General features: G+C 38.6%; 1 protein-coding gene across 4 annotated transcripts in view; it reads left to right on the forward strand.

The window, feature by feature from the left end:
- PARD3B (par-3 family cell polarity regulator beta) overlaps nucleotides 1-14,717 on the forward strand; it is a 996,466-nt gene that overhangs the window by 791,994 nt on the left and 189,755 nt on the right. For all 4 annotated transcript variants that reach the window (XM_044913701.1, XM_044913703.1, XM_021703002.2 and 1 more), the window contains one exon: nucleotides 12,781-12,891. In XM_044913701.1, coding sequence (XP_044769636.1) covers nucleotides 12,781-12,891 — 111 coding nt within the window. The remainder of the gene's footprint in view (nucleotides 1-12,780; nucleotides 12,892-14,717) is intronic.

The raw sequence follows: 14,717 nt of genomic DNA on the forward strand, positions 1-14,717 counted from the left end.
CACAGATGGAGATATTATCATTTGGAATTCTGCAAAGGACAGGACAAACTAATGACAAAGGCGAGCAGTGTCAAAACTCTGGAGGACCAAGCAACTACCTCACGCCCATCTTTATTTGAAGCCTAAGATTAAAGAGGCCATAATTTCTGAAACTCTGAAATTAAAGGTCTAACTATGAGATAAACATGGTGTCTTTTATAGGGGACGTCTTGCAGATTAATCATCTTTAATGACAGCTTTAGGTTTGAATTTCATTCTAGAACTTAGCCTGGTGTTTTTGAACAGGGTATTTGTACAACATGAAAGAACTGGTCATCATGACATAGAATCCTCAGGTGACTCAGTATCCCCCATGACACTGGGATAGCCAGATGTTCTTTACCTTTACTAGGTGAATAACTGTCTGCCCCCTATTTGGTCTTGCTGTGGCAGTAGACATCCAGGGCTATGGCTAGCTTATAGCTACCACACCTACATCAAGCTAGTTTGGTGATTTCTGTGTCCATAGGGACAGTACATTCCAGCTTGGGAGCTTTATGGGAAGATAACATATTTGTTATGAGGGACCATTGGGTCCTTCTTCTAGGATAGAGGCCATGAAGAAAAGAGACAAGTGATATATCCCTGAAATCCCTACCTCAACTTTAATTCAGCTGAGCAACACTTGGTTGGATTTTTACTATACATCCATCACTAAGAATGAGAGTGGAGACCACATTTGACTAATTTATTTGGAACCTTAGCATCTACTAGATTTACAAAGTAGGTGCTCTGTAAGCATGTTGAATGAATGCATGTATGCATAAATAAGGGAAACAAGTAAAGAGTCTGTCGTGGCCCTTGAGGAGCTCACATGGAAGCAATGGTTAAAATAGTGCCCTAAAATACAGGTGCCAACATCAGCACAAACCCTCTTCATCTCCAGACTCCTCTGTGAATCCACTCTCCATCGCATCTTGGCTGAAGATGGATATGCTTATCCAAGTTAGTTTTCTTTAGTAAAACTGTTACACGCATCAAAAAAAAAAAAAAAAATCAAATATGAGTTCTAGTAAATTGAGACGTCCCAGAAATTAACCCCCAGCAATTCTCCCTTATTCAAAATTGCTTTTTCTTCTGCAGAAAAAGAAGAAAAAAAAGAAGCCCAAAGTTAAGAGAGCTTCTACCTTTTAAGAACAGTTTCAAACTTAGTATCATTTATTAAGAATCAATGTAATAACTCTTTTCTATTGTTTAAGGCTCTCTTACCAGCTCTATCGTGCATTAATTATTTTGCTTCTTTTGTATTTGTACAATAAACTTGACAAAAAAAAGCCACATAATTTAAGATTCTTATGGCACAATGGAAAAGTTTCCCACCCCCAGGAAAAAATATTCTGTGATGTTCTCATTGTATTTTCAGGGAAGACTTTATATATTAAAAAGAGGAAGAAGAACATGAAATGAAAAAAAGAATAAAGCCCTAGTTATACTTTATGTGACATGCAGAAGGTTTAGTATATATAGAACATAAAAGAACATTACATGAGCTACAGAGGGATAGAGCTGTGTGTTCTTAATTTTAAATTTCAGATAAATATGATTTCAGCTTTGATCCTACATGGACTAATTCTTTTGTCACTCAACTAATTAATTCAGTATGCTAGAGAAAAGAGCTAATTTGGGCATCAAAGAAGTGATAATTTTTTTTTTGTTTAATCTGAGTTATAAAGATAAGTTTTACTCCCATTAGACTGGGTCTGGAGCTTAATCACTTTATTCTTGTTTAGTGCAGATGCGTTCCAGAGAAAATATGCCATTTCTCTTAACTTCTGAAGATGGAGCAGTAATACCCCGATTCCCTTTAAATGGTCCTTTGCATAGTCACTATACCCACCCCCCCCAAAAAAATCAGCCATTTCTTAACATTGTCCTTTTGTTCTTTATACATAATGAGTTACTCACCATTCTTTTGATAAGGGACTTTATAGAAAGTATACATAAGTTAATTTGTGCTATTGGAATATAAGTTGTATTTGACATTTTATTTAGAGACTAGAGATGAGATCTCCAGTTTCCATAGAACTTTTAATTAACCCTCCCTGGATTTAATTTCACTGACATGAGTCAGTTTTTCCCTTCGCAGGCAGTTTGCTAAAATGACCCCACTTGCCAGTGAATGAATCTCAGAGCTGTTTCCTGTGGAGGGACATTTCCTTCTGCAGGATGAATCCATGGTCATTGAGGAGTGAGCCCTGGCAGATTGAGCACGGGAAGGCCCCGGGTGTTGGGGAACCTCCCACAGTTGGTAGAGAAGTTTACACATGGGGTGTGATTTGGTCTCAGAACACTCCTTTCCTAGGGCCCAGGTTTCCGGGATAAAGGAGGTTGAGAAAACGGAAGAAGGGGATGCTGTGAGCACACAGATGAAAAGTCTAGATTCCAGCCATGTGCTGTTTGAGTCAGCATGTGAGTTTTAAGGACAGGCCATCAGCTGTCTGTGTACTCAAGCTGCCTTCAGAGATGCTCAGAGATCCACTTAAAAGTAATAAAAATAAAAAGGAAGAAGCCACATATCCTGCCTCTTTGAAATAAGTAAACATTTAATAAAAAATGCCTTTCTAACTATTAAGAAAACATAAAAATGCAAAAAGATCTATTTTTTTAATGCTCCTGTTAAATATATTTCCCAGAAATCATAAGCATTTAGTCTGAATCACTAAGTCTCTTGCCTACGTCTTAAAGCCAGTGAGAGCGTATGAAAGCAATTAATCAAAGTTCACTGTGCTCCTGAAGAGTATTTCTTCTTCTGGAAAGCAGGATAGAATAACTTAAAACCCAGTGTGGTCGTGACAGTTAATAAGCTTTTTATAGTCCCTGTATGGATCTGAAAATCATACCTTATTAGTATCTTTATCTTTCTTGCTCACTCATTCACGCTTATTTCCATTTAATTTTAATTTCTGGCCTCTTTTTCATATTTTTTTTTCCTCTTTCTCCTAACAGAGTGCTGCTTTAATAATCTTAGAGTGGAATTTTCATTTGATACAAAAATGCTCAGCAAAAGTAAATGTCCGGTGGCTCCCAGATCCCTTAAGTGATTCTTGCAAGTCAGTCTTCCCAATGCCCTTTTTACTTGTTTGTTTGTTTGTTTGTTTCTCAGAAGATGGGTTATTACTGATGTACGTTTTGCTTTACTTTGCTTTCTGGACCCGCTAGAATTATTTACAATATATTCGTACTTCCATATCTATTGTGTTTCCTAGCTTCTCAGTCTGGGAAAGCAAATTAGCTCAAGGAATCCCAGCAGCTGAATTCAGAGCCAGAGAGCTGCTTAAGACTCTACCCAGCAGATGTTTTATCCACTTAGAGAGAAATCTTAGAATGTTATAGGACCTCCCTGCTTTTCAATCCTAAAAACAAATAGCAACACATTTGAGATCTGAAGGTCCGCTGCTTTGGAATGAAGAGTCTCCATGACCACCAATATAGGAATCTCATCCTGGGAATGAGCAACAACCCAGAGGCAAGTAGCTGTTTAAGGATAGGTGGGAATGTTGGCCTCAAAGGAAGTAGTAAAGATAGCAGTGGGATTAAACATGTTTGTTGTTTTCATATAGCTTGTCTTCATCTTGGAAACATATAAACATACCCAAAATAAGTGTCTAAACAATGTACCAGAAATTAAAATTTTAATTAGAAATCATTTTCAGAGCCTCAACTGCTTGACCCACTTAGTTAACAAGAAATAACAAGAAAGATTTTTTAATACTGAGTTTTTCTTCGGTTACTAAACCATCAACTCACTCAGCTTCCCCTTGTGAACATATCCTATAAAGCAAATCCCTATTTCCCTTTGCATGCCCTGGAGTGGGCTTATAGAGTTTAAATTACAACCCTTCTGTTATGGAAAGCATACAGAGTTTATAGCACTCCACCTCCCTCCTGAAAAATCACAGGCATTAGCATGGTAATCATATACTGTGGAAGGCTAAAAATAGAAGTAAAATATTTTTTCTTAACATTAACAACAAACACAAATCTGTTCATTATTCGATTGATAATATTAACATAAAAATAAGCAATGCCTTAGGTACCAAAAAAAAATGGGGGAAACTCTCTAACTGGTCAATTTTCATTAAATTTTTATCAGATACTTAACTCTCAAGTACAATGGGAGCCATCTCAGGTAAACAAGTAAAGACCTTTGTGACATACGTTTTAGAGAGAAGCAATCACCAAAGTGCACAAAACCATATGAGATTCAATACATGGAAGTAAATTTCATCAGCATACGCATATGCTAATTCAGAACCCAGCTTAGAATGCATCAGACAACAGAAACCTTTTATGGGTGAATTTCAAAATAAACTATGGAAATACAGTCAAAGGTCTGTGAACTTCTCTGCCCCTGTATTTTGCTTGAGCTATTTCAAAGTGTATAATTTACAAAATGGTAAGACAATATCATAACTTATAAGTCAGCTGGTTACAGGGAGAATGAACCATTATCAAAGTCCAGAACATATTTTTACTGTGAAGTTGGTGCATTTTCTTTTTTTGGTGTTGTTGGTTTTGTTTTGGTTTTTTTTTGAAGTTGGTGCATGTTCATATCTGACATCATTCCGTAGATATTCTAAGTGTAGTATTAGTAATGACTGGATCTTGCAACCTTTTCCAAATGCATCATTGACACCCAAAGGTATTTCGGGATTGCAGAAGGAAGAAATACATTCTGTTTCATACTTGCAGCTCTCCTTGGATTCATAGCTCACCACTAATTTGAAATAAGAGTGTGTGAACTTTTTCCTTGCTGGACTTTTTAGTCCTCTTAAACCATCACTCAAGATTGCTTTTATACAGTGTGTGCACTCAGTGGAAGATGAGCAGATACTAACAGCTGCATAAACTGCCCAGTGGGACCTGGGAAGAAAACTGTAGACAGGCAGTACTTAGCAGAATGAAGAAGTGAATTAAATAAGAGACTAGACATGAACAAAGGCAGAGATAGAGCTATACATGTTGTTGAATTTGGATCATTTGTCAGGGTATGTGGGAATCTGGGAAGGATTCGAAAGTCATCATTACCTAGAAAACTCAAGGAAAGAAATAAAAACAGAAGAAAAACAAACAGAATTTGCTAAGAAATTAGGGGATAACTACTAAGAATTATATTAAAATCTTTATCATTTGGAAAACAATAAGATGCTGGGAGCTTGTTTAGCTGTTTAATTGGATTGAGGAGTTAGATATTTGCCTAACAATTGATGGTGTTAGTGGTTACATTCCATGTGAGTAATCCATGTGATGTGTCATGGCAGCTCAGTGAATGAATGAATGAATGAATGAATGAATGGACCATTATTAAATTCTACTTCCCCATATGGCCTTTTAGGGCCTCCTGACCTAGGCAAAATTACAACCAAAGAGGTCTGGTTTTGGTATTTTTCTGTATAACCCTTTATGAGATTCTTTTCAACCTTGTATAGTCCTTTTCCTTTGATTTCTCAATTTGTACCAAGAAGTCTCATTTTATGGATAGAATCCATTTCTCTTATACATGTTGCATCCTACTGACTAATAAACGAATTACCTGGAAACTCCTCAGCTGTCCATTCATCAACTCTATACCTCTTCTAGCTGCTGCTTTTCTTGAGTCTCCTCCAATCTAAGGCCAGTCTCTCTGGAGTTTCTATATATCCCTGTCCTCTTCTCTTATCAAGAACTTTGTTCTCCTATACAAGTGTTCATAGCATTATTCACAACAGCCAAGAGATGAGCATAGCCCAAAGTCCATCAACAGATGAATGGATAAACAAATATGGTATGTATGTACAAGGGAATGTTATTCAGCCTTAAGAAAAGGAAATTCTGGCATATGCTATAGCATAGATGAACCTTGAAGACTTGATGCTAAGTGAAATAGACCAAACACCAAAGGACAAATATTGTATGATTCCACTTACATGAAGTAACTAGAGTAATCAAATTCAGAGACAGAAAGTAGAATAGTGGTTCCCAGGGGCTGGGGGAGGGAGAAATGGGGAGCTACTCTTTAGTGGGTACAGAATTCCAGTTTGGGATGATGAAAATATTCTGGAGATGGGTGGTGGTTGACGGTTGCACAACAGTGTGACCATGCTTCCTGCCACTGAACTGTATATTTAATAATGATTAAAATGGTAAACTTCATATTATGAATATTTTAGCACACTAAAAGAGAAAATAGCTTTGTTCTCCTTTCTCTTCCATTCCAACCTCTCACACTCTGACATTTCTTCCTCTCACCAAACAAAAGCCCTCCAGTATCAGCTAAATGGAAAATCTCCTGTTTCAACATTCCACCCGAACTCCAGCAATCACCCCACCAGCCAAACTTCTTGAAGTGGTTGTACACACACAGATGCACACTTTTACACTTATCTACCGTTCACTCTCAAGATCACTGTCACCTGGCCTCTGCTCATAGCACGCCACTGGACCATGCCTTCAAAGTGCCAAATCCAGTGAACTCTGGAGTCCTGACCTCAGTGGATTTCTCAATGGCATTTTCACCTGGTGATCATGGCCCCTTCACAGTGCACTTCCCTCGTGTCTCTTATACCGTACTCTCCTGATTTTCTTGATCTCTCCAGCTGTTCTTCTTCTGTGTCTTTTATACACGGCCTCCCCGTCCCTCTATCTGGCCTTTAAATGTTACAGTTCCTTAGGACTTTGTCCTCATCCCTAGCCCATGCATTTGGATTTCCCAAAGACATACTAACATCATAACCATGTTTAAAAGTGAACTTTTGGCCCCTCGCCCTTGACCCACCACTTCCAAACTGTTGTCTTCACTTCTCCAGTCCAGGCCGCCATTGTCTTTCACCCACACTCCTGAGGCCGTCACTAATTGGCTTTACTGCTCGAACTTGCTGCTTTTGACTTCAGCAACCAGGAAGCTCTTCTAAAATGTGCATCACATCGTATCACTTCTGCTTCAAATGACTTGGTTACGCCTGTTTCTCCTCTACCAACTCTAAATGTACCAGTTTCCTTATCTAGTTTCTCTGTCCCTTGACTTACTAAGACCAGACCTTGTGCCACTCTTAGGCTAAACTCCAAGCCTCTCTGACACTTGCACTCCAGGGTCCTTGTCCCGCTTTCCATCTGAATCCTGTGTATCCCCTGTGCTCCCCTTGTTTAAGTGACACTGGCCTTCTTCCACCGCTTGGAATGCACCAGACCTTCCCCACCTCACGCCCTCTGTGTGTGTAGTATCTTCCTCCCATGAGGCTTATCTCCCATCTCTGCTTGTCTGGACACTCTTACCTGTGCAATCTCAATGTAAACGTCATTTCCTCGCTGAAGACTTCCCCAGTCACCAATTTCCTATTATTGTCTCTCCTAACACACTTCATAGCATTTTCTTTTGCAACTTATAATTGCATATTTGTACTTGTTTGATGCCCAGCTCCTCCATTAGAATGTAAATTCCATAGGGGCAGTGTCTGGTTTTGCATCCCAATTCAACATCAAGCATGTGTTTACGGCAATGACTGACACAGAGTGATGCCTAATAAACATTTTGTAAACAAATGCATGTATGGAAGAAGAAAGAAGGGCAGAAAGAAAGCTAGTTTTCCACAAAGCTGTTTCATGTAGTCTCTGTATAGAAATGAACAGGGACAGGTGTTTTAAGCCAACTTATAATTCATGAAAATCTAAATTTACATAAAGGGTATGTTGAAAGGTGATTTTTCCACTTTACAAAAAGATCCATCATGAGAGTCTTTAAACAGGCTTCCCAGGTACATGGCAAGTAAGATTTTATTGATTCAAACCATATGTTTGCACTGAATTCTGCAGGAAAATATCTTTTATATAAAGCAAGGTTGACCTATAAGCAATTTCCTCAAGGCACCTTGCCTGGAATGGCCAACTCTCAAATTTCCTAGGTAATAGATAATGGGAGGCCTGGAATGCAGGGGATATTTGAAACCCTAGAATGCAAAGCAGTAATTTCAGCCATTTAGAGTTCTTGTGACTTTCCTCACAAAAATAACTAATGGAGAGATGAATCAATGTATTTGAACCTCCCCAACTCCTCTTTCTCTATGTCTGTGAAAGTAAGAAAGGCTGGGAAGTGACCCCCAAAAAGGCTGACATGGAAGGAGAACAAGGCGTACACAGTTCACCAAACTGATGTTTTTCTCCCAACTCCCCCTACCCTCCCATCACGGCTGCTCCTACCACTGATAATTAAGTTGTCTGATTGCAAAATTGGAAAAAAGAATTCAGTGTGTTAATAAATAAAAGCAATTAACTTCTCTGGGTCTCAATTTCCTCGTCTTAACAATGTGGGAGTCCTTTTGAAGATTATTGTTTTATAATTCTGTTCTTGAACCTACCCAAACTTTACAAAATAAGGTAATTTGTGACTGTTCTCTCTGTCTAATGAAATAAATTTCATAGCTATTTCTGCCCTCCTTCTTGGAAAGTTTAATAAATGATCATGAGGTTTAAATCAAAACATTTATATTATTTGTGGAGTTGGTTGATTTGACTATTATTGATGGTTCTTGCTAAGAAGAAAATGCTTTGCAGAATTTACTTACAACTAACCTTTATCAGACATATTCCACTGTGATAAAAACACAATAAGCTGTTTTTGAACTGCAGTACAAGTGAAATATTTTAGCAACAGGAAGGAAAAACAATTCATTGGTTGTGGTAATAAAGATCAGGGTAGACTCAGATATAGGTTAGTTTTGCCCTTCAAAAACAAGACTTCCTTCATCTCAGAAAATCCAAACCTTCAAATTGAGGAGAAATATTTGGAACATAGAAGAAAAACATGCTTAATATCTATGGAATTCTTGGCAACCTTTTTGCCCTCTTCAACTTCCTGAAGCATTATTCTATCCTCACTCCCCACAATTTTGATTTTTTTGGCCCAATTTTACTATATTTAGTGACATTTTGAGGGAAAATTATTTCTTTAACTGATGTATGTAAAGAAACTTAGACTCTTCTACATGCGTCTGAAAAGCTAAAGAATGTACACAGGAAAACACACATTATATATCTGCTGCTTTGTAGGTTAAAGAGAGATCTTAACTATGTCAACAAATCTGAATTATGTTTGGAAGCTGGTGATCTTCTATTTTGTCAGTATTTTTTCTCTTCCCTAGTCTATAAATGACACTAGGTCATTTCTTCAGTGGGAGAGAGGAATAGATTAGGAAAGAGAAGGGGGACCAGGAAAAAAAAAAAGGCTGGGGATGATGGAGTGAAAATTCATAGTTGATTCACTAAAATCCCTAAATTAAACTGGATACGGCAAAAGAATTGCAATAGAAGCAAAGGCAGATGACGAGATGGCAATGGGGAGGAAAGAGAAAGTTCATGAGCAAGGATTTGCTCATTGAAATTGTAAATTGAAAAATTTACAGCAGAGTCAAGACTGGAAGAGGCTTTGAGGAAAGCAGGGTACTTTGAACTCTGATAACAACAGAAATATGGGTATTAGCGATACCCAGTGCTGCCATGTAACCAACAACCTCTGCTTTGGATTGAAACACAATCCTAAAAGGACAAATATTTACTCATTTTTACAAAATCTGAAGAAGACAGGAGTTTCAGGCTTATGAGTCAGGGCTTCAGGTGAGGAGATTCTGACTCACTGTGTATGTTGGGAGGTTGGGGCAGGGACAGGGATGAGGGGTGGGCAGTCAGTCTGAGCATGTGTAGGGTCCTCAGGTTGGATAGATGGATGGATACATAGATGGATACATAGGTAGTTACAGAGGTAGAGTAAGCAAGCTAAAGATATACACACATAAACACAGAAGTAAAATTTGCAGCTATTTAATAAGAAACAAAAGATAAATGGGGTTTCCATAGTTTGACAAGAATCTTTAACTTAACTGAAGAATATGCATAATTGAGTTACTTTTTCCTGGTTATTAGCAGAGCATCAAGTTACTTTCCTTTTTCATGTGTGTTGATACCAAGACCATAGGGGATTGCTTCTGAAGAAAATACCTGTTGGAGAAAATGCCTGTTACTTAAGAATGTGTCCTAGTAATAACCACAGCTTTATTATTATTATTTCAAATGTGCAGTTTTATTTTCCTAACAGTGCTAAGGAAACACAGTGCTCTTTTAAAGTATCATAATTGCAGGGAACCCTAGTGCATTGTTGGTCCGAATGCAAACTGGTGCAGCCAATATGGAAAACAGCATGGAGGTTCCTCAAAAAATTAAAAATGGATTCAGATGGCCAACAGACATATAAAAAGATGCTCAACATCACTGATCATCAGGGAAACACAAATCAAAACTACAATGAGGTATCACCTCACACCAGTTGAATGGCTAAAATCAACAATGCAAGAAACAACAGGTGTTGGCAAGGATGTGGAGAGAAAGAAACCGTGTGCACTGTGGAGAATGCAAGCTGGTGAGCCACTGTGGAAAACAGTATGAAGGTTCCTCAGAAAGTTTAAAATAGAGCTACCCTAGGATCCAGCAATTGCACTACTGGGTATTTACCCAAAAAGCACAAAAATACTAATTCAAAGGGATTGATGTTTATAGCAGCATTATCTACAATAGCCAAATTATGGAAACAGCCCAAGTGTCTATTGACTGATGAATGGATAAAGATGTGATAGATATAGATATATACACAATGGAATATTCCTCAGCCATAAAAAAAGAATGAAATCTTGCCATTTGCAATGATGTGGATGGAGCTAGAGAGTATTATGCTAGGCAAAATAAGTCAGAGAAAGATAAATACCATGTGATTTCACTCATATGTGGAATTTAAGAAGAAAAGAAAAAGAGGAAGGCAAGCTAAGAAACAGACTCTTAACTATAGAGAACAAACTGATGGTTACCAGAGGGGAGGTAGGTGGGCGGGATGAGTGAAATAGGTGATAGGGATTAAGGAGCGCACTTGCTGTGATGAGCACTGGGTGATGTATGGAATTGTTGAATCACTATAGGGTACACCTGAAACTAATATTACACTGTATGTTAACTAATTGGAATTTAAATAAAAACTTTTTAAAAAATGGAACTATCCTATGATCCAGCAATTCTACTTCTGTGTATACATCCAAAGGAATTGAGTTCAGGATCCCACAGAGATATCTCTACTCCCATGTTCATTGCAGCATTACTTAAAATAGCCAAGATATGGAAACATTCTAATTGTTCATCAATAGGTGAATGGATTAAGAAGGTGCAGTGTGTGTGTGTGTATGTATACACATATACATGTATAAATGCTTATACATATACGCTGTGGAATCTGAAAAAGACAAACTCAGAGAAACAGTAGAGTGGTGGTTACCAGGGGTTGGGGAGAAGGGAAATTGAGGAGCTTTTGGTCAAAGGGTAAAGACTTCCAGTTATAAGATTAACAAGTTTGGGATCTAATGTACATCATGGTGATGAGAGCTAATAAAAATGTATCCTGTATTTGAATGTTACTAAGAGTAGATCTTAAATGCTCTCACCACAAAAAAGAAATAGTGACTACTGATGGGATGAACTTGGTAGCTAATACTATGGTGGGAATCATTTTGCAACTTAGAAATGTATCCAGTCAGTAGTTACACACATTACATTTACACAAGGTTACTTGTCCATCATATCTCGATAAAGCTGCAGGAAAAAAATAATGTATCATAATTGCCACTGTGCCCAATTAGCTACAAATATGCCAGGCACCGAGGGTGCTGAGAACACACAAACCCAAGGCTGCCTTAGGAAGATGGGGCTACCTGCGAGAGTGAATGTGGTGTGAAGGAGAGAGGGCACTATAGGAGACAGCCCAAGTCCTAATCCCAGCCCTTCCCTGAACTTGGGTGATCAAGGCCCAAAGTCTCATGTGCAAAATGAGAGTAGTGTAAACTAGGTGTTTGGCGAGGTCCCTTGAAGCACTATCATTATCGAGTCCTGTGAGTTTAACTTCAAAGGTCAGTGTCACTTGCAGCTCTGGAGGCCTGTTTAGAGGAGTTCGGTCAGTTTTTAGTTATATATTAATGGTAACCTTTCAGTTCTTTCATTTCTAGTGAACTAATGGTTTGAGATTTTTACTTTTTAACCACATGACTTTGTGCATGTTGCACAATCGATATCTCAGTGGAAAGATGGAAGGAAAGAAGGAAGAGAGGAAAACGAGGGGAATTTAGTGACTATTAGCTTTGCCCTTTCAGTCTCTTACTTTACTTCATTTTATGCAAAATGATCTTGTACTACTTAGAATAAAGACTTATGGTTTGATGAGTTCAGCTCATAAATATTTTAAATTTACCCCTGAAAGAACATGGTTATTGTTTTTTGGTTTTTTTTTTTTTTTAAAGATTTTATTTATTTATTTGAGAGAGAGAGAATGAGAAACAGAGCATGAGAGGGAGGAGGGTCAGAGGGAGAAGCAGACTCCCTGCTGAGCAGGGAGCCCGATGCGGGACTCGATCCTGTGACTCCAGGATCATGACCTGAGCCGAAGGCAGTCGCTTAACCAACTGAGCCACCCAGGCGCCCCTGTTTTTTGGGTTTTTTTAAAAGATTTTATTTATTTATTTGACAGAGAGAGACACAGTGAGAGAGAGAGAGCACAAGCTGGGGGGAGTGGGAGAGGGAGAAGCAGGCTTCCCGCGGAGCAGGGAGCCCGATGTGGGGCTCAGTCCCAGGACCCTGGGACCATGACCTGAGCCAAAGGCAGACGCTTAATGACTGAGCCACCCAGGCACCCCAAGAACAAGGTTATTGTTAACAGCCATCTCCTCCTTCATGTTTTTCTAGATTTGGAAAGAAGAAAGATGACAGAGGTGGCAAGGCTGAGCAGAAGGGCGCTCTGAAGCATGGAGGCCTAAGGGAAGAAGAGCTGGAAAAAATGAAAGAAGAACGTGAAAGGTGAGCAGAAATGCTGAGCTCCTTATTTTGTTAGGGTCCATGGCCCGTGTTAAATTGGGTTGTTGCATCCATCAACCGGAGAAATTTTATTTTAAGAAGCATAGCATTTCATATAGAAGAAAAGGTACCTGATATAAAAAGGAACCTGCCTTTCTGGGGAATTTTTATTATATTTGGAGAAGAAATTAACTTTATGTTTTTATTAGATCAGTACTTATAATTCCAAAATATGCTACCCCAGTTTCGACTATATCAGTGTATATTTTCCCTATGGTTTAAACAATGAGTTTTTTTTTAATAAAAAGGTCATTTTAATGTTGATGTTTAGAACTATCAAATTTCCATAGTCTGTTCCTAATTTCTGTCAAGCTGTTGTATGCCTTCTTAATTTTATTCTGCTAAATCCATTTGGGGGGTGTAATTTGAGAAGTCCATGTCCTTCATTTTTAAAAAGCCTGTGTCTTTTATTAGGCTATCAGCAAGTTGCAAAGTATGTCGCCCATCTGTTAAAGGGCCGGTTTCATTTACTGAAATAATGACAGTTTGCAAGGGCTGAATTCTGTTTGAGGAGCTTCATGTTCCATTTGGACAAGAGGCCCTTCACTTATCTTTGAGGTTAACTCTGGCACTTACCCCAAGTCGATGTGTAAATGTCTGATTTTGAAACATGTAATTGAATATTCATATTTCTCCTGAAAGTTCTTCACCTTCACAACTAAATGGAGCTTGGAGAAAGACTGAGATTATGACAAAACTAGCATATCATTTTAAGTACTTGATTCTGACTTCACCATGCATGAAGTCACATTTGTCCAACTTGTCACTTGCTTATTGGCAAAGACATCTATGTGGTGAGCCCACATCATAGATCTTTGCTGCTCCCCTGACTTCACTTACTGAGGCACCACAGTCTTCAGGAAACTGGGCTGTTTGCTAGAATGCAGACTTCACATTTTTTGTAGCTCAATACTTGCTTGGGGTTGGGAGGCTTTCCTCTTAGTAGCTAGGGAACTGTGTGCCAGCTAGAAAATTGATAACCCATAAAATAAGGTGGGTTGTCTTTAAGCAAGAGTTCATTTCCTTTCTGGTGTTGCCTTAAGGAAGCAGGTGCCTGAGGGAGTTTTGTTCTTAAAAGCAGGGCTGTAAATTCACCTCAGCTGGCTATATAGGCTTCAGGTCCAATTTTCTTAAAATATGTCTGGTCAAAATATTGAAAGAACTGTACTATTAGCCTCTACTTAGGCCACTTCCCACACATGAACACGTAAAACACATCTGAGATGGGTTTCCTAGAGACAATGTTGTCTCAATCCTGTGAGAGAGGAAGAAGCTGGAGGAGTTGATTTTATGGTTGGATGCTCTAGAATTAATGACCAAGAGCATTTCAGCAGCTCAGGAGCAGAGGGCCACGGAGGGTAGAGGTGGAGACTCAGCATTTGCCATTCCTCCCAAACCTAGAGTCCCATTTCTTGGCTCTCCGTCATCCATAGGAAACCAGCTCACAACCCTTAAAGAACTCAGTGAGTGTATCACTCTTTGTGACATGGCCATGGGAAAAAAAATAGAATAAAATAAGAAACAGTGTATAAAAGTTCACCAAGTGGTCTTTTTTCCTAATGCCTTTAGAATTTGTTACCTTAAGGTGATTCAAGCTGTCCTGTTGCTTATTTGTTTCATCCTAGCTGTCACAGATATAATAGCGTTTCATTCACTTATCCCGTCTTCAAAGGATTTAAAGTACTTAAATAAAATATATTGTATAGTGCTGGAGCCAGCTCGTATCAGCTTGTGAGAAGAATTTTGGGAGCTGGTTGTTAAACCACTGG

Source organism: Neomonachus schauinslandi, chromosome 3 (assembly GCF_002201575.2).
Source record: "Neomonachus schauinslandi chromosome 3, ASM220157v2, whole genome shotgun sequence".
NCBI classification, from domain to species: Eukaryota; Metazoa; Chordata; class Mammalia; order Carnivora; family Phocidae; genus Neomonachus; species Neomonachus schauinslandi.